The sequence below is a fragment of the Esox lucius genome, chromosome 23 (genome assembly GCF_011004845.1).
Source record: "Esox lucius isolate fEsoLuc1 chromosome 23, fEsoLuc1.pri, whole genome shotgun sequence".
NCBI classification, from domain to species: Eukaryota; Metazoa; Chordata; class Actinopteri; order Esociformes; family Esocidae; genus Esox; species Esox lucius.
In genome coordinates this window covers 7,450,831-7,471,260 of record NC_047591.1, presented here as the reverse complement: position 1 = coordinate 7,471,260, position 20,430 = coordinate 7,450,831, and the positions used below count along the sequence as shown (strand labels likewise).

The 20,430-nt window shown below is 40.7% G+C and overlaps 1 protein-coding gene across 2 annotated transcripts; it reads right to left on the bottom strand.

Moving 5' to 3' along the window:
* Positions 1 to 70: 70 nt before the first annotated feature.
* irf5 (interferon regulatory factor 5) lies at positions 71 to 10,731 on the bottom strand. 2 transcript variants are annotated; one of them, XM_010886941.4, is made up of 9 exons: positions 10,249 to 10,731; positions 4,489 to 4,722; positions 3,224 to 3,410; positions 3,037 to 3,062; positions 2,909 to 2,936; positions 2,426 to 2,788; positions 1,544 to 1,933; positions 1,060 to 1,181; positions 71 to 888 (listed from the first exon to the last, which is right to left on the bottom strand). In XM_010886941.4, the coding sequence occupies exons 2-9, from the start codon at positions 4,660 to 4,662 to the stop codon at positions 700 to 702; spliced, it is 1,479 nt and encodes a 492-aa protein (XP_010885243.2). In that variant the 5' UTR covers positions 4,663 to 4,722; positions 10,249 to 10,731; the 3' UTR covers positions 71 to 699. The 2 variants fall into 2 exon arrangements, with proteins under 2 accessions (XP_010885243.2, XP_010885244.2); XM_010886942.5 differs by lacking the exon at positions 10,249 to 10,731 and adding an exon at positions 5,801 to 6,255.
* Between the last annotated feature and the right edge of the window lie 9,699 nt (positions 10,732 to 20,430).

Genomic DNA, 20,430 nt, shown 5'->3' with positions numbered 1-20,430 from the left:
TTACAAACCCATGACCATTTCTCAGTAGTCTGGTAGTCAGGGCAAGGTTAGAAATTAATGCTTGTGCTGATTGAATGTATTCACAATGTATTTATTAAAAATATAACATTACAATATTTGTCATGTATGGCTTAAAACACATTTTGGCAGAGTATCATTGGTATCTAACTTTGACAAACGCCAGTAACAATGCATGCATTTCCAGATCGACAGTTAAGTGTGGATGTAAAAGAAAATGGATGATAACTGAGGGAAGATGAAGTAATACCTTCCATCTGAGAAAAAAAATACTGCAACGGTAGCTATTGAAATTCAAAATAGACAAATATTAAGGGACCAAAGAACATCAAGGATAAAGCTACAATTTTCACAATAGGGGTTAAAAGAGCAGTCTGGGTATGATGAGTGTGTGGAAGCAGGAAGAGTTTGGAAGAGCTACAGCGCTTATGGGTCTAAGGCTTGGGTTTAGGATGGAAAGATGTATGGGACTGATGAAGAACTCAATTGACTGTGTCTACTTTAGAACCAGAAAGAGGCTCTGAGGAAAAAAAAAGAGTTCCTTAGTTGCAGTGTGCCATTAACCCCCATGTAAGTGTATCAGCAGTCCACTCCTTCCAGATAAGACTCCAAGTGGGCCTATAACTTGGTCATGTAGCCATGACCAAGGACCTGTTGAGGACCCAGCAAAAGTCACCAGATTCAGGGTGCGTTGGTGGCCCACGGTCCCTGCCCATATTGGCTTTGAAGGAGCCTCTGGAGCTCCTTGAACTGCTCCACAGTGTGGTCCTTCATATCTGGGTTGGAGATCTGCAGTCGGATGCTGTCTGTGGACCAGGACAGCTCTCCGGAAAACATCTCCGTCAGGATCCGAGCCACCACTGGAATCACCTGAACATGAAATACATGGAAAAGAGGTTCCTTATGTGATCGTTTCATGTGTGTACTCAGCCAGTTAGGTTTCTGTTTGCCATATGTTTGTGCTTCAGTCTGTCGTGTGTTTCAGTCTGCTCCGTATGTATGCCAATACAGACATCCCCGATGTTAAGGTCTTCTGCTTGCCTGCACAATGATGAGCTTCTTCTCCTTGGGTTTCCGTTGATCGGGCCAATCCTCTCCAAAGCAGAAGTAGAGCTCGAAAGGGGGAGGGGTTGGAGCTTCCCCTTTCTGGAACAAGATGAGCCCTGGTGTGAATGGGAGAAAGAGAGAGAAAAGACTTAAGCAACAGAATCTCCTGTCATGGAAAACCCACAGGCTAGATGATATCAGCTAATCCGTTTTGATGCCTGTTCTGTGATACACTAGCAGTACAAAAGTGCTACTCAAAAGTTCAACAGGGCCATGTTTGTTGACAGTTAACAGAACAGTTAAAAGGTATTGAAGGTCAGCATCCATTTATCTGACTGGATAGTTTGGTGTTATGTGGTCATTTAATCTAAATCTAAAACAGGATTTTTGAGTAATCGGACAGAAATCCAAAACATAGGAAAACACTAGTTCAGATGACTGAAATACAGAGTAATAAAAATATGATTGGCTGATTTACCATGCAGGAAGTTATTGAGGCTGAAAACCTTGTACTTCCTTTCCCTCTCCATAGGGTTGGGAGGCCCATGCTCATCCACACCGGGCCCAGACCAGTACACCTTACATTGGCAGAGCCTTATAGCATATATGTCCTGCTCCCAGATCTCCAGGATGAGGCCTCGGTCCATCACGTCCAGCAGCTGCTCAGTGTAGAACCTCTGCTTCTCGTTCTGGATGTCAGCCGAGCCGGGGAAGAGGACCTGGTTGAGGGTGACTGGGCCAAACAGGTCCACCTGCTCTGGTGTGGGCTCCAGGTGCCCGTAGTAGAGCCGGCAGCCCTGGGGGTTACTGACCGTCAGGGAGCCCATCATGCGACCCCGGTACTGGAACTTCATATCCAGGTCAGTCACTACAACCAAATTCACACAATGGTTAGAATAGTGGTAGAATATTTGTGGGCACTTTTCAATATTGAATATAGCTCCTCATGAGTTACAATAACACGGGAAAATGATTAACCAATCATTAAAAATGTGTCTTAGATATAAATGTTAAAACTGAGTTTTGACTTTTCCAATGAACTACAGAACCTGTCTCACCATCCAACACACCTTCAGACAGTAGCAAGTGTGTGCCAATATATGGGTGTGACATACTACTAAACTATTGCCCGACTGACTCATTACGTAGAATAAAAACAGTAAAAACAATACTGTTTTTGAATATATAGAACAATGTCAATATATTACATGCAGCAATACGAAATGAAGTTGTCGCCTTGTATTTGTGGTATGCAGATTTCAACAAAGGATTTTGCAGAAATGCCAGATTTTCAAAGTCACCAATTGTTAGTTCATGAAGGAGTATTCTTCTCAACACGGCATAGACCTATTCCACGCACATGGCAGACTGTTCAGCAGGTCATATTTGTAGGGGAATCCAGCCTGGCCCTCTTCCTGGTTCTGGACTCCAGCCATGGCCTCCACTGTAGCAGAGTTAGGGGCAATCGGAGCCACGGGTGGTTCGGAAGGCACCATGGGGGGCACCTCTGTGACCACAGGAGGCATGCCCCCTCCGGCCATCTCATTGGAGGGTCCCGTGGGTCCCGAGTGTATAAAGCCCCCATGTTCCAATGGGATGTGGGAAGGAAACTCTGGAGGAGCCATGATTGGTGGAGGGAGTTCCTCTCCAACAGTCAGGCCCCCGTTGACAGCGGGGTGCATGTGGGTGAAAGGAACGCTGTGTACAGCACTTATCCTGGGGTCTGGGGGACAGGAGGAACAACGTCAGACTGTTTACAATGTCAAACGTCTGCATGTCACGTGATTTCTGTGTCATCCAACTTCGGGTCAATAGAAAAGGTTGACTGGTGGTATCAACTTACCAATAGAGAGTTCAACAATATTTGGCATCTGAAAACAAAAGCAAGTTTTAATATGTGGAAAATGAAGAGCTTTGTTACAAGATAATTGTTCTGAGGTAACAGAACTTGCCAACATTTTTTAACCTTACCTCTTCATCATCTTCATCAACTGTGTCTGAAACCATAATAAAAAGAATATGCCATCAACAATTTCAATACAATCAAATCTGTTGTGCAAATTGCCAAGTACACGCGCGCGCACACACACACACACACACACACACACACACACACACACACACACACACACACACACACACACACACACACCCTTACCTCCATTGTAGGGCTGGTCGCACACCTCGTAGATCTTAACGGGCTGAACGGGGGTCTCCTTGGTACCGTCGTATTTCAGTTTGAACTCACGGCTCTTGTTGAGAGCACAGCGCAGGTTGGCCTTCCATTTGGCTGGGTCAGGCTCATCCAGACCCTCCTGGTACTTCCCTGTCTCCAGAGCCCAGGCCTTAAGGAAGACAGGGAGAATTCAGTCATATTTTATTATGAACGTGAGGCTCGGACTCCACTGCATTGTGGGTAACACTGCAATATAAGTCACCGAACACTCAGGATCAATGCGTAATTTCTGTTTTCAAGCCTACATGGGTCGTGGTTAGGTTACTGAACTGAAAACAACTAAGCACATTACTAAACTAAGAACAGGATGCTACAGCCATGGTATATTTAGATGACTTACACACAAGATCAGGAAAACACAGAAAGCATTTCTACTACGAATTCGAGAAGTAAGATCCATAGTTTCACTACAAGTTCACCAAAACAGTTGATACATTTACCATGAATGAGACATAAGTATGTTGAATAGTGACAGAGGTCCTATGCGTAATGGTGACTCTGGTGCTAAGCACTGTAGCGTGTGGCAGGTTTTTCTCCGCTTGTCAGCCAAGAAGGATTATGGAGTGTATCAATTCAAAGCCATTCTGCTTTCCCGTCCCCACACTGCTTTTCCACGCAGGAAGTCAGTGTGAGAGAGAGCACACTTTCATATGACTGTCCAAACTAATTTACCACTTAAATTATGAAACAAACATTGAATTAAAATTTCTGTCATGCAACATAAACCTCAGCAACAGACAGTTCATTTTTAAAGTAATTATTTGTGTCTTGTTTTAAAACCAGACAAACAAATCCATGTCATAATTAAACACAGCTTTCAAATTCTTGTTTGTGAAATTGTGCAAACAGCAAAAATAACCACATACTTGCTGAAAGACCCATTAACAACACTACTCTTCAGGCACTAATCAATGTATGAAACTTCATAAACCTTAAACAAAATTGCCCTGGGTGACTATTGACCAAAAAACATTCACATGGACATGGTTTAGCACATAAATGCATATAAATCAGTCAAAGATATGTATTGTAACAACATTTGGTACATTTGTCAAAACCTGAAGACTGGTTCTCTAACAGACAAGTTACACAAATAACTAAACTTAGACTAATCAGCCCTGTGGGGGGCCTCATTCATTAGGTTTGCCATGTTTACTGTTGTATTGTGATGTATCGAAGTATCTCACCTTGAAGATAGTGTTCTCTTCCTCAGTGGTGGGCAGGTGTCTCGTGGCATGTTTCCATGGAATCTGGAAGAGCCGCTGGTCCTGACCGAGCCATTGCAAGCCTGGGTACCTTCCGCTGTTCACCTGGGCTAACAGCCAAGGCTTCAGACGGATCCTCCGAGGCTGCACGCTCATGGTGGGGCCAAGCACAATGTGGGGAGGAGAGGGGGACTCCTAGGTGTGTGAGTTAAGGACCTAAAAGGTTGAAGGGAAGAGTAGTGTATCCGATAAGTGAGAATGCAATGGAGGTATTGGGAGGCGTGGATCAGTGGTGGGGAATGACAGAAGAGAGGTTGGAGGGTGGGAGGAGTCAACTACTCAGAATGGCAATTTTTATTTATAATGGCAACACAGCTCTGTTTAGAAATTGATCACTTGGAGACAGAGCAGGAAATATAATCTGCTGGAGAACAAAAAGGGTTCTGTTGTAACTATAGGGATGTGGCAAATGGGGACATTTGCTTAACGTTTAAACTGACATTTTTATTCAGTTTCCCGTTAAAACGATTAATAAACATTTGTTTTATAAAATGTAATGTGACTTCACTAGTTCAAGGCTGCCCAACCCTGTTCCTGGAGTTCTACTGTCCCCCATTTGTGACTAACCTGATTTAGCTTTTCATCCATCTAATTATAAAAATCAGGTGGCAAAATATTAGTTACAGAGAAAACCTACAGAACAGGATATCTCCAGGAAGAGGGTTGGGTAGCCCTGTACTATACATTAATAGGAGATACTTATGGCCAATAAATGGAAGATTAAAAAATATTTTAATTTGAAACAAACAAATGTTAAAGTGAGAAGTACAGACAATCTCTGAAAGTTATTTATTATAAATTAGCTAGTGTAAGCTAACTGGTTAATGTAATACAGTACATCCCCCGTATCCGCGAGGGATCGGTTCTGCGAACCCTAGCGAATGTGGAAAATCGCGGATAAGTGACACAATTCGCGGATAAGTATTAATTCAACACAACCGCATCTAGGAAAACAACGTATCGTGCGCGTGACCGTTTATTTGCACAATCGTTTGTAATGGACAGTTTACTTTATATTTGCACTTCATGCAATTAACCATATCGACGCTTGGATGGCTGAAATTAGCGCGTTTTTAGAATTTCGGACTTCATGAAACATTTTCGCGGATACTTGAGTTTGCGAATGTTGAACCGCGGATAGCTGGGGGTTTACTGTAGCTTCTCTCAGTTTGTAGTGACATATAGCTACTGTATGTAATCAAAAGTACACTAAATAAAAAGCAAAAACGCATACCTGCTCTCAGGTTTCCCTACGCACGCGCTTGCATGCTACTGTCTGTATGCATCTGCATTGCCGTTCTAGGCTAATTAAGTTGGCTTCAGCAGTGTAGATAAAACAAAAACCACGTTCTCTTAAGTGGCAATACAACACTGATTCGTCAGCTAGTTGTTGCAAGAAACATGTTTAAACAAAAAATATAATAATTGTTGGGTGAATTAGCAATGTTTTCTATGTAAAATATGTAAGCTGTAATCCTTTTAAGACAGCATTTGCTTTTGTCAATGTCATAAAGTTGAGAGTGTGTCGACCTAACCATGCCGTCTTCCGGCCACAGAAGCACAGAGCCCAGTCACTGTCACACCAGTGTATTGTCGACGATCTCAAAAGGAACCGATGAACTGGGGTATGTAGGTAATTCATTTACAGCCTAAGGGCAACTTCAGTGTAAAGCAACACATCAGCGGAGTAGGACCACAATTATTGTACAGTACTGTATACTATTTTTTGTACATATTTGGTCATATTGATATTGGTGCTAAATTCCAACTACATTTTATAATAAATCTCAATTTAATAAATCACAAAATTACTTTCAATCTATGCAATTAAAAAATGTTTATGCAGAAAAAGTACACCCAACCCCTACCTATACCATAAAATAAAATGGCTAAAATTAGAATCTGGTGCACCAAAAAAGGTTGAAATCATTTAACCTTAAAAGTGTGGTTTGGTCTTAACCTTATGGTTTTGTGATTTTAAAACATCAAGATCAAATGTTTTTTTCCATCCAAACATAACATCTGAAGATTGGCAGACCTCCTTTGCTTCGTCTGACCTTGCTGTACCTGCTTCAACACTAAGACCACTGAATCGAAATGGAATTAATGTGAGGATTGCTAGGAAGAAGCCTCTGCTGTCAAAAAGAACTAAACTGCCCATCTTAACTTTGCCAGACCACCCGGACAAACCCGCAGGTTTCTGGAAGTCTATCCTCTGGACAAACTACAACATTTACCTTTTTGGTTACAACCAAAACGTCTGCTTTGGTGAAAACCCAACTCTGCCTACCACCAAAATACCTTATCCTAACAGTCTGATGGTGTGAATTTCGAGATTTTCCTTCTCTTTTGCCTGGTCAACTGCACATCATCACAGGAACAATATATTGAGGTACAACAGCAGATTCTTTAACCGATTGTCAGGCCATCAGTCAAGGAGCTAAAGCTGGGCAGAAAATGGGTCTTCAAGCAAGACAACGACCCCAATCATTCAAGCAAATGTACCAAAGAATGGCTCAGGAGGAAGATTTGTGTTTTGGTTTGGCCAAGGAAAATCCTGACTTTAATCCAATCGAGATGTTGCAGGACCTGAAGCAGGGAGTATTTAAGACACCCCCCAACTCACTCAATTGGCAGAGTTCTGTAGTAGAAAAACGGGGGGGGGAAAATCCCTAAAAAAGGTGTTTGAGACTGATTACTGGCTACAAGGGACATTCACTCCAAGTTATCGCTGCTAACTGAGGTGCCACAAGCTATTGAATAAAGAGGTTCACATATAGTTGCACACATGAAATCTGAATTTTAAATAAACCACCATTGTTAAATAAACAATGACAATAAATCATGTTTTATTTTTGTGTCCTTTAATTGGAATGTCTTATGAATTGGTGTTTAGATAAGGAGTTCATTTTTTATTAAATTGTATAGTCATTTTTTTATTAAAAAGTTTACCATCAATGTAGGATTCAGATAATTACAAGGAGTACTGTACATTTTCAAACAGCCTTTTCATTTGCATTTAAAAATAGCACTAATTACAATACTCACAAGGAAGAAAAGGTGATAACCCAGTTGGCAACAAACACTGTCCTACAAAGAGAGGGTGTGTAGAAATGGAATTCTTTCCATGCCTATTTACAAACAATTCTGTAGGTTTATTCATGGTTGTACTAACAACTTCAGGAGTGTAACACTTAAGCCTGTTCTTGATCTCTGCCTCCTAATACAATAAAATAATATTATGGCAAAAGCCATCTCATAATTTAGTGCATTTTAACAGACAAGTTCAGTGCAAGTCTTTAACTTTGTGACCCCAATTACATGATAACATTTGAGATTAAGGCACTACTTCGGGACAGTCAGTGTTGAGATGTACTTCCTCTGAAGCACACCCAGTCTGGGTCACTTCACCCTGCTTTCTAAAACAGGAAGTTTAGACCTTTTCACTGGAAAAAAAAACACCATCTATAGCCTTCTAAATTTAGAAGATGTATTTGACCACAATGAGGCGACTGGGAACACACTAGTACAAATGGCCAGCAGTCCCCTATTTAAGTCAAACGGGTAAATGGAGACTACAGAGAAAAGTGGAGTCACAATTCGTTGTCTTGGACACGTGTCAAGGACTTCAGACAGCATATGACGAAGAGGAAACCCTGTTAAACCACACAGACCTAACGTCTATCATGTAGTGCTTTAAGAGGCAAGTTAAGGATCATATCACCTCCATCTTATAAGTCACCCTAGGCCCTCTATGTTCAACCCACTTCAACAGATACAAAGACGATGGTGCACAGCCTTTGCCATGCACATAGTACTATCCCATCTGAACAATAGGAATGCATATGTTGTTTTTAACTGAATACAGCTCAGCTCAACACCATAGTGACCTCCAAGCTCATCACAGATCAGGGCCTTGGGTTTAAAGTGGTTGGGGTAGGCAACAACACATTTGCCACACTTGTCCTCAGCACAAGGGCCAATCAAAGGTGTGCGCTGAAGGCACCTCCAGTATTCCCGTTCTCACCGATGACTCCAACCCAATTTGCTTGTCATTAACAGGCCTGATTACCAACAATGGCAAGACAGCTGACAAGGTGGAGGTCAGGTCCCTGACAGATGGTGAAAGAATTCAACATCTAAAAAAGAAAGAGACAAAGGAGCATCCTCAAGGGTCAATAGCTTCTAGTTCCTCAGCATACAGCTTACTAAGATGGTCGCGCCACACCGACATTGTGCCAAAGAATGCATAACGGTGCCTTTCCAAACCTAGGTAACTGAGGAATATCAGCAAATTACCAAGCATTCTACTGGGATGGTAAGACTCTTGAACTGCCCACAACCTTATAGATCTTCAGAGGGTGTTGATGTCTACACCACATAAGCAGGGGCACACATAAGTCTGTCCTCTAGGACATTTACAGCATTTAATGTTGAAATATGTCACCAAACTCTAGCCTCCCGAGACTGTTTTTTCTTTTTCTTCTCTGCTTCCCTTTAGCAGATGGAGATGGGAAAGGTGCAAGTACACACAGATCAATCATAAGACATTGTATATTATGTTTATTATTTCACTAACTGCATATTATATTTTACATAATTCTTTTTTTTGTGCATTTTCTTTTGACATTCTACTGCATCAGAGCCATGTCATGCATTTACCTACTATTTGTTAGCAAACAATCATCTTTTTCAGCCAATCATTCATCACTTTATCAATAAAAAATATGAATGTCTTTTAGGGGTGTCACTGTGAAGTATTGTGGTAAGGCAACTAAACATGAAGTGGACATATGTTCTTGAGACTGATAATTGAGTTTGATTTCATTTAAAAACGTGTGAATTATTAACAAGTGGCAGAGTTCCTCAAAGTAAGCACTACTGGCACTTCCACAATACATAATGGTGCCAGGAAACCTTAGGAATGTTGTGAAGTTTTTGCAAGTGACAATTTCACATTGTTTCGGGGTATCTTCATCTATAAAACACCAATGTATCCTCATCTATCGGGTTAATAAGCCTGCATGAACAATTTCTGTACAGAGAATTCCTTACCAACACACTAGCCCATACAATCTTAATAACCATACAAAGCTGAATACTGGCACTTCATCAAGTGCTGATAATCAGTAAAGGTGTAAAAACCTAAGATATATTGAAGATGCCAACACAGACAGATATAGGCCTATGCTGGAGAGGGAATATAACGTAATATTGCACAGAAGTAAACAGTGGTTAGACATTTTGTGAATCCTTAATCATTTTGTGTATATCTAGATTAATTTGAGATAAGATCTGATAACATTTAAGGCATATTAATAGATAAACCCGATTTCGGTGTTACGTTAATAGGGAAGCAATAGCCTTGGTATATGGTTTCATCTTTGCAAGGGACTTCCCATGAGTTACAATATGACAGAACATTTGTATATCTTTGGATGAACCTGACTACATTCTGTACAATGTTTAAATATAGATTTTATTAAAACATAAATAGAGTCACGGTATGCAGAAGTTAGTTAGAAAAAAAAGGAACATTAATCCACAACTTAGCTGAAGACAGTCCGGCTGCCATTGCTATGTAAAGAATATTTAAGAGATTGTTATTAGTCAAGCTGTCCGAAAACGGCTCATACATATAGTTGTTTAAGGAAACAAGTAAAACTTCCAAGTGACACCCACCTTTTGACGATAGGTCCTTTTAACAAAGCTGAAACAAGGTGGCTTTCGCTCCTTTTACCGACGATTTTCTTTTTTCTTACTGTAGTCAATAGGCTACGCTATTCGTCCTTCCATAAACAGAAAAAAGAGCGGCGTGACCATATGTGTGCTGCCACTGGTAATTTTTGTTTTTCTATGTAGGCAAGGCTACTGACATAAATCTTCAATAAGACCATTGCAAGTTCAAGGAGTGTGTGGGTGAATGACGGAACGTTCAGCGCGTATTTCGGAAACTTTCCACAAACAGCGAAGCATGTTTTGAGGTGAACCATGAACTAACCTGTTCTACATAACTTAACTAGGTACCGCCCTTCCGGGTGACAGCGCTCTCTGAGGTAGACTATTCTACACGGAAGCACTATGCGATAGCTCTTTGTGGATAGGCCAACCTAGAGAAAAGCAGTTTCTTTTCGGTCAGTAACTTCGGTGACAATATGAGCACATTGAGCATGCGCATTAGTGATGACAAATACAATCACGTCTGATCAGGTCCAGCAGGTGGGAGGCAGCGCGAGCAGCTCCCGTGCTTTATGTACCTAGCGTACATCACCACTCCATTCACTACGCTCCACGCACACTTTCTTGATTAGCAAATCTCAAGTGTGCTTTTGTGGCTTTACCCTGGGCATTCTGTTATACTTGCCAGTGGGTCTAGCAGCTTGTCAGGCTCAGTGAGCCTGTGTTTTGCTACCTTGCGCACTTTGGTGCTATTGGCCTCTTCCAGTGCAGTCATTGACTCTAAGATGTGCTTTATCCCATCCACCATTTGTGCCTATTGTGCAATGGGTCTTAAGTCTGTTTTGCAACTCCCTTTGCGTCAGTACACCAGTAGTGTCTGCACGGTTGTGCGATTTCCATATTAATTTTGTCTCTGGGTGACAGGAGCCATTCCTATAGTTTACAGTTATTAGGGTAAGTGGTTGCCTCTCTGGGTTTGCTCACTCTACCAGGGGGTTGGTGGCACCCTGGGCGATCTTTGTAGGTTTGTGTGTGGCAGAGATTTGTGTGGCAGCTGTGTGGTCATCTTCGCAAATCTTGGTGTGGTCCTGCCAAATTTATGTCACCGCCCCTGGCCTGCTGCCTTTGGTGCTTTTGGCTTGGGGATGGATGGCCTTGCAGCTTTTCCCGTCGGACCTGTGTTTCCTCTAAACCCTCTTTTTGTGTGGGTTGTGTCAATTTTAGCTTTGGTATGTCCCCATATTCACATCAAACTGACCGAATTAAAGGGGACCTTTGGTTATCAATATATCCTTTGTTCCATGAGAGTGGGAATGTGGTTCCACTCCTTTTGGGCGCCACGCTGATTGAATCACTGTGAAAAGCTGTCCTGAGATCAGTGAGTGATTGTAATAATCACTAATGCGAATATGCAATGCATTTCCCATAGTGGCATCTAGTTCCCTCCCAAATAAAGGTTATATTAATAACCAAAGGTTTCCCAAACCATGGGAAGTTTGAGTTGTAAATACAGTTACTTTCTTCTAACAAAGTAACTTCAAAATATTTGGATATCATTCCTTAAACAATAACACTGGACTGAAAAGCACTGTCAACGCCCCTAACTGTATAATGGATTGCATACGTCCTCTTGTCAAACTTGTAGGATAATATAGCCATGATATTATATTACAATGTACATTAGGTATTAATTATGGACTGGGTCAGTTTTTAAAGAATTATGTTGATTTAACAGAATCGTCATTGACAGAGATTTTCCTCAAACTGTTTATGATCTTAATGATCTGAGAGCACTTGGAGGACACAAGTGATGATGCAGTTTGACTTATCATGTGGTGAGAAGTAGTTGGCAGGATGAGGAGCGGCTTGGGGGCTTTCATTTCCTGTTCTTTTTGCTTGTGTTCCCGTTTTTTTAGAATTTTGTTTTGTCAGTGTTGGTTTGAACTTTTATAACATGCATTTTTATATCTTTTTTTTATTTTTATATATTGCACTGTGCTTTGTAAAAGTATTAATGTAATGACCAAATCTGTCAAATTTCTGAATTACAAATGGTACTTTGACATTTTGTTCTATTTGACTCAATGGGTTTTATCCAACATGTATCAGGTCCAACACATTGCCACAATCACACCTTAGATTTAGTCCTGTCACAAGAAATAGATATTGTAGATCTAATAATTTCCCCCCAAAATCCTGGATTATCGGATCACTGTCTTATTACATTTACTGTTAAAACAAGAAATCCACTTGCTCCGCAAACAATGAGTTTCAAAAGCCGTACTATAAATTCTCGGACTACAAATAAATTCCTTGATATTCTTACAAGTAAATAAATCTGTAAACGATCAAATCGAGGATCTAAACTCAACACTGCGAAATACATTAGACACAGTTGCACCACTAAAAACTAAAGAAATACGCAACAAGAAACGTGCTCCTTGGTACACAGACAATACTAGAGCACTTAAGCAAGCCTCCAGAAAATTGGAGCGAAAGTGGCGCTCCACCAAGTTGGAAATATTTAGACTAGCCTGGTTAGACAGTATACTACAATACCGAAAATCACTCACGTCTGCTCGATCAGCTTATTTCTCCAACCTGATTGAGGTGAACAAAAACATTTCAAAATTTCTCTTTGATACAGTTTCAAAGTTAACAAAAAAGCAAAGCTTAGCAAGTGAAGTGGGTCTTCACTTTAGTTGTAATGAATACATTAACTACTTTGATGAAAAGATCATCACCATTGGAAAACAAATATCTGACTCCTCCTTAAATAGTTATGGTCCTCAAAATCTCAGTTGTCCTAAAAATGTCCTGAACCTCCCTGACCAGGTGTCAATGAGGGTATCGCTTGACACATTTACTACATTTGTAATGAGTTCTAAACCCACAAACTCTCAGCTAGACCCAATTCCAACAAAATTATTTAAGGAGCTATTTCCTGTGCTAGGTCAGCCAATGCTGAACATAATAAATTGCTCCCTTTCCTCCGGATGTGTACCAAACTCTCAAAGAATTGCGGAAGTTAAGCCTCTTCTAAAAAAATTTTTTTAAAAATGTGTTTCCCAACAACTGAATACAAATAACATTTAGGAAATACTCCAGTCCGGTTTCAGATCCCATCATAGTACTGAGACTGCACTTCGTGAAGGTAACAAATTACCTTCTAATGGCCTCAGACAAAGGTTCCGCATCCGTCCTGTTGCTTCTTGATCTTAGTGCTGCTTTTGACACTATTGATCACTCCATTCTCTTAGAGAGACTGGAAACCCATATTGGGCTACGTGGACATGTTCTAGCCTGGTTTAAATCTTATTTATCTGAAAGATATCAGTTTGTTAGTGTGGATGGCATATCCTCTGACAAGTCAAAGGTATGCTTTGGTGTTCCTCAAGGCTCGGTTCTGGGCCCAATATTGTTCTCACTATATATGCTCCCTCTGGGCGATGTAATCCGAAATCACAATGTAAACTTTCACTGTTACGCTGATGACACACAGTTATATATTTCAATGAAGCATGGAGAAGCCCCTAAATTAGCTACTTTGGAAGCATGCGTTTCAGATATTAGGAAGTGGATGACAGAGAATTTATTGCTCTTAAACTCAAGGAAAACAGAAATGCTCGTTTTAGGACCCAAGAAACAAAGAGCTTTGTTAGCAGATCTCACTGTGAACCTCGACGGCTGCATGGTCATATCCCAAAAACTGTAAGAAACCTAGGCGTTACCCTTGACCCTGACCTCTCCTTTGAAGAATATATAAAATATGTCTCAAGAGTTGCTTATTTTCATCTTCGAAACATTGCAAAAATTATGCTTTCGTTACTTCTAGACTAGATTACTGCAATGCTCTTCTCTCTGGTTATCCAGACAAATTAATAAATAAACTTCAATTAGTGCTGCACATGGCTGCTAGAATCCTAACTAGAACAAACAAATTTGAACACATTACTCCTGTCCTAGAGTCCTTACACTGGCTGCCTGTTAGGGTTAAGGCTGATTTTAAGGTTTTACTCTTAACCTATAAATCAATACATGGATTTGCTCCTACTTACCTTGCTGAAATGATCCAGCCATACATACCTACACGTAACCTACGATCGCAAGATGCAGGCCTTTTAATTGTACCTAGAATTTCTAAACAAACAGCTGGCGACAGGGCCTTTTCTAATAGAGCTCCACTATTGTGGAATGATCTGCCAATTAAGGTTAGAAATGCAAACTCAGTGCAAACTTTCAAGTGTCTTCTAAAAACTCATCTCTACAGCACGGTTTATAATTAGGTGTAGCCTGGCCCGGGGGCGTGAAGGTGACCAGTAGGCTTGATACTGTCCACCCTTGCTGTCTTGCCAGGTGGGCACTCGTCGCCACTGGGATGCCCTCCCTCCAATGCCTTTCGGGGGAAGAGTCACTGGCTTGTTGTTGACTCTCTGTTGCGCACTTGTGCAATTGGGCTGTACGCTGCTGGCAATACTTGGCCCTCATTCAGGGGGGTTGCGGTTGGTGGGTGTCCCTTTGGTTGATGCCTGGCAATGTGGGTGGATTGATTTCCTGCCGGGTAGGGCCACAGTGTCGCCGGACCCCCCCCCGTCTCAGTTCCAAGGTGTTACGCTGCTATATTATTGTGCTGGGGGATATGAGGAATGCACTTCTAACTTTTCTCAGCCTCCTCCAGTTTTACATTTTAGGAGGAGATGAGGTCCTGGTCCACACCTGCTGAGTACCTGGTTTGGGGGGCCCGTTGCTGTCCCTGTCCTTGTCCATCTGGTCATACTTTTGACGTAGTCTAGAATCAAATATACTCTGGATTTAGCCCAGAGAAATGTATTTATTATTCCAATTGGACTCTTAATATCTCACCCGGCACAGCCAGAAGAGGACTGGTCACCCCTCTGAGCCTGGGTTCTGTCTAGGTTTCTTCCTAAAATTCGGCCTTCTTAGGGAGTTTTTCCTAGCCATTGAAATCCAACACTACTGTTGTTTGCTCCTTGGGGTTTAAGGCCGGGTGTCTCTGTAAAGCACTTTGTGACAACTGCTGTTGTAAAAAGGGCTTTATAAATACATTTGATTGATTGATTGATTAATTTGATATTTTATTAAATTTTAAATAAAGATTCAAAATCAGTTGTCATAAGGTGACACTGTTGTTTACAGGGAACTGATGTCTGTTGGTGGCATGCTATTTGTCTCTGCGCTGTGGAAGCTCCTCCCATTTTACAATGATGAAAGAGATTGCCCAAACGAGGACACAATATGAACATTAAAGTAGTTTCTTCTGGATTAAAATGCCACTGTTTAATGATCATTGATTAGCCTGTGAATCTGAAGGAAAATAAGCATAGACCACAGCATTCTACAGAAGTTCTTTTAATTTCTTCTCAAGCTGTATATATACATAGTTGTGAGTATATACAGTATATACGCGAGTGAGCAGGGAAAACACGTCTTTTATTTCTTATGGGATTCACATTCAACTGTAGGTCATAACAGACTGGCATAATCAGCACAAATATTAACTGATCCCTGTTCAAAAGTCTGCATACCCTTAGTTCTTGATACTGTGTATTGCCCCCTTTAGCATCAATGACAGCGTGCAGTCTTTTGTAATAGTTGTCTATGAGGCCCTGAATTCTTGCAAGTGGTATAGCTGCCCATTCATCTTGGAAAAATGCCTCCAGGTCATGCAAAGTCTTTGGTCATCTTACATGAACCGCACGTTTGAGATCTCCCCAGAGTGGCTGGATGATAAAAAGGTCAGAAGACTGTGATGGCCACTTCAGAACCTTCACCTTTTTCTGCTGTAACCACTGGAGGGTCAACTTGGCCTTGTGCTTAGGGTCATTGTTGTGCTGGAAAGTCCATGCAAAGCTTTCGTGTAGAAGAATACAAATTGTCTGCCAGTATTTTTTGATAACATTCTGCATTCATCTTGCCATCAATTTTCATAAGATTCCCTGTGCCTTGAGAGCTCACCCATCCCTCAAACATCAGTGAGCCACCACCATGCTTCACAGTGGGGATGGTATTTTGTTCTCTATAGGCCTTGTTGACCCCTCTCCAAACATAGCACTTAACTTGTGACAATAAAGCTATATTTTGGTCTCGTCACTCCAAATCACAGTGTGTCAGAGGCTGTGAGGTGTGTCAAGGTGTTGTCGGGCATATTGTGTCTGGGCTTTTTTGTGGCATTGGCGCAGTAAAGGCTTCTAGAGATCCCAGAATTTTCCACCTCTTATTAAGTGATTGAACAGTACTGACTGGCATTTGCAAGGCTTTGGATATATTTTTATGTTGTTTTCCGTCTTTATAAAGTTGCCTTACCTTGTTACGCAGGTCTTTTGAGAGTTATTTTCTGCTCCCCATGGCTCAGTATCTAGTCTACTCAGTGCATCCACGTGAAAGATAACAAACTCATTGAATATTTATACATAGACACTAATTGCAATTTAAAAAGCCACAAGTGTGGGAAATTCACCTTTAATTGCCATTTTCACCTGTGCGTGTCACCTTGTGTGTCTGTCAAAAGGCCAAACATTCAAGGGTATATGAATTCTGATCAGGGCCATTTGGATGATTTCTGTTCTCATTATGATTTAAAAAGGAGCCAAACAACTATGTGATAATAAATGGCTTCATATGATCACTATCCTTAAATAAAAGACAGTTGTTTTGCATGATCAGTCATATTTTCCAAATCAATGCCAAAATAATAAAACAAAAAGTGTTTAGAATTTTTATAGGCACTGTGTAATTATCTCTTTGTTTATTTAAATCCTCATGTCACAAAAAGGTTTAGACCTTATAAACCATCGCCTCAAATTTCTCTCATTTTGTATTTTATTTTGAAGATGCTCTTATCCTGACAAACAGGAGCAGTTATACTTGCTAATAGACACAACAAGATCAAAATTCTTTCAGATGGTGGATATCAACCAGCAACCTTTTAGTAACTGCTCCAATGATCTAAGCGCCTGGCTCTCTGGTGCCCTCTCATCATCCATTTCCCTCTGTTTCTCTAACACCTCCTCCTCTCACTAATCATGTGATCTCTCATCATCCATTTCCCTATGTTTCTCTAACACCTCCTCCTCTCACTAATCATGTGACCTCTCATCATCCATTTCCCTCTGTTTCTCTAACACCTCCTCCTCTCACTAATCATGTGATCTCTCATCATCCATTTCCCTATGTTTCTCTAACACCTCCTCCTCTCACTAATCATGTGACCTCTCATCATCCATTTCCCTCTGTTTCTCTAACACCTCCTCCTCTCACTAATCATGTGACCTCTCATCATCCATTTCCTTCTGTTTCTCTAAAACCTCATCCTCTCACTAATCATGTGTCCTCTCAGTGCCCCTCCATCTGTCTTTGTTTCTGTCATCCATCTAATTATTGCATGTCTCACCAGGATGTTCTTATTATACTCCTTGCTCAACCAGTGTAGTTATGTTAAAATATTGAATAGCTATGACTAAACTGTAATTGTGTATCAATCTTATAACTGTCTTCCCTAATAACTCTGACCAATGACCGTGACGCCAGACAAATAAAATGAAGTAGCTAATCGCACATCACAAGCTCATGACAAGTATATATATTTTAGGGCATGTGTCTTCACCTGTATCATATCTGGTGCTCATCCTTTCCAAGTTCCCCCATGTCACCCTGCTCCACATCTCCAATGACACGCTGGCACTACATTTCACTGAGGTGGTATTCCAGTTTTAACCTTTTTTTCTTGCCTTCACTTTGGTATAGGTTCATCTTTGTCGCTTCTGTCCACAGTAACTTATTCCAGAACTCTGCACGCTTTTATTAGGGGCATGCAGTTATTGAGGCTAACTAATATCTTTCACCTTGTATTCCTGCCACTGGCTTGTCAAGTCTTCTGTAGAAGGTAGTGGCTGACACATCCACACCTATCTCCAGGAACGTTCTTAATCTTTCGGACGGTTGTCCCATTTTGTCATTCACTGTAGATGTCTTCCGTAGTCTACTGGATAATTTGCCATTGCTGTTTGGCCTTATGTCACCAGGGCCTCATGGCCCACCATCCCAGCCCAGGGAGACATGCAAAAATATCATAGGTGAGTGACAATAAGATGGGTAGCCATCTTTTCATCTTTCACCTGTCAACATCAGATGATTACTTCTGGGGGTATTCTTTATCATGGTAACACAGCATGATTTTACATCTTTCAGGTTCAGGTCCAAGCACACCTGTAAATGTCACCTCTACCAAACGTAGAAAAGCCCCAGGGAAAATAATTATGAGGTAACACAAGTTGGTGAGACACTAAAACACCCTACAATCCCAACACTCACTTGCATCAAACAGTGTTTATTCACCCTGTTTAATAAAAAAGAAACAGGTTTCCTGAGGTATGACATGCAGTATTACCAAAAGTAAAAGTTATATTAATGAATAACAAGAACATGCACAGTACCAGTCACTTAATATAATTTATTCTATTTTTTGGCTTGGGTAGGAAATAAACTCCTGCCCCTCCTTGTACTGCTTCTCGCAGGCAAGACACTAGATGGCAATACAGCATAGAGTGACTGGCCAATGGTAATAATCTTTAGTATCTCCCTAAATTTTACTTAATTGCTCTAAACAAGGCCTTGACCTTTTAAGTTTTTCTCTACTGCTGATTTGCAATATTTGCAGCACAACTAAATGTATTTGGTAGTTACACATCAGCAACTTGCTTAAAGAAATATATTTAGCAACATATTCAATGTCAACAGTGCTGTCTGCATGCATACACAACAACTGCATTTAAACATTATGACTTGGGACAGTGGAACATTAAAATGAGTGTGATGTTTGACGTGTTTTCTTTCTAAACCGGCCTGTAGGGATTACCAGGCTCCAGCTGGTCCTGGGGACAGCCAGAGACAGACAACATGTGAAAGGACAGCCAAGAACCACATGAAGGATGGGTGTGCAGGCACACAGCAGCTAACAGCCCCTGACAAGCCTCTCTGCGCATGTTACCCAACCCCAAGTACCATTACCTTAGAAATGATTGACATCCTTGAAAAAGAAACAAACAAAGCAGGTAATGAGCTATATTATAATCTTCCAACACACCTAATAAACTCATTAAGGTAGAAATTAGAAATGTATGAACTGTCAAAAATGACCTGTCAAAATGATTGACACCTTTGTTTTAGTACTTTGTGTGCAGTCTCCCCTTGCAAGGATAACAGCACTGAGCCATTGACTATTTTTTTTATATTGCTAACAAGAACTCAGTTGTTTCAAAGTGCAGTTACCTAAAAAATAATTGGCATCCTTGATGAAGATGACTGGTTTAAAATTAACAACAGCAGTAATGAGCTATATTATACTTTTCCAACATATATATTGGAATATATTGTACTTCACTAATTATCAATTATAAATCTGTTTTTCCAAAAACTGTTGCGATGATTGACACCCTGGGTTTCCTTATTGTGTGCACCCTTCCTTGCCAGGATAATTGCACTGAGCCTTTTGCTATAATGTTTTATGTGATTTGACTTGAAGGGGTTGTAGTTTATTTCTCCATACAGACTCTTTCCAGTACTTAAGTCTCTGCCTATGGACCGCCATCTACTTCAAACCACAGGTTTTCAAATGTCATAAAAACATAGGGAACTCTGTGTTATTGTCCTTGCAAGGGGAAGATACACACATGACTAGAAGCAGGAGCTACAACTATGTTGAGACATATTTGGGAGAATACACTGCAAATGTATATTCCACGTTGGAAATGATGACATGTATAAGCACTTCTTTTTATCACCTTTCTCTAGGGTTTCATTCATTTTGGAAGGCTGAAAATGTATTAGACCTACTGTCTACATATACTGGTAGTTCACCTGTCTCTATAGTATGTACAGTATGTGCTGGTACAGGGATTTGTAGCACTAGGAGAACGGACTATTAACTGTGTTCAAAGCACCTTTTTGCCATGCTTATTAACCGAATAATTTTATACATCTAATTTAGCTCAATAACTGTATGTGTGCCTCTATATCTAGTATGAGTGCTGTAGTTTTATCTCTAAATGGATTAACTTTTTTTGAAACATGCATAATTATATAGAAAGACAGCTAATATCCTTCTATCATCTCTACACATGATTATATCCATTTCTTCTTGTTATTGATATGAAAACACAATTTTGA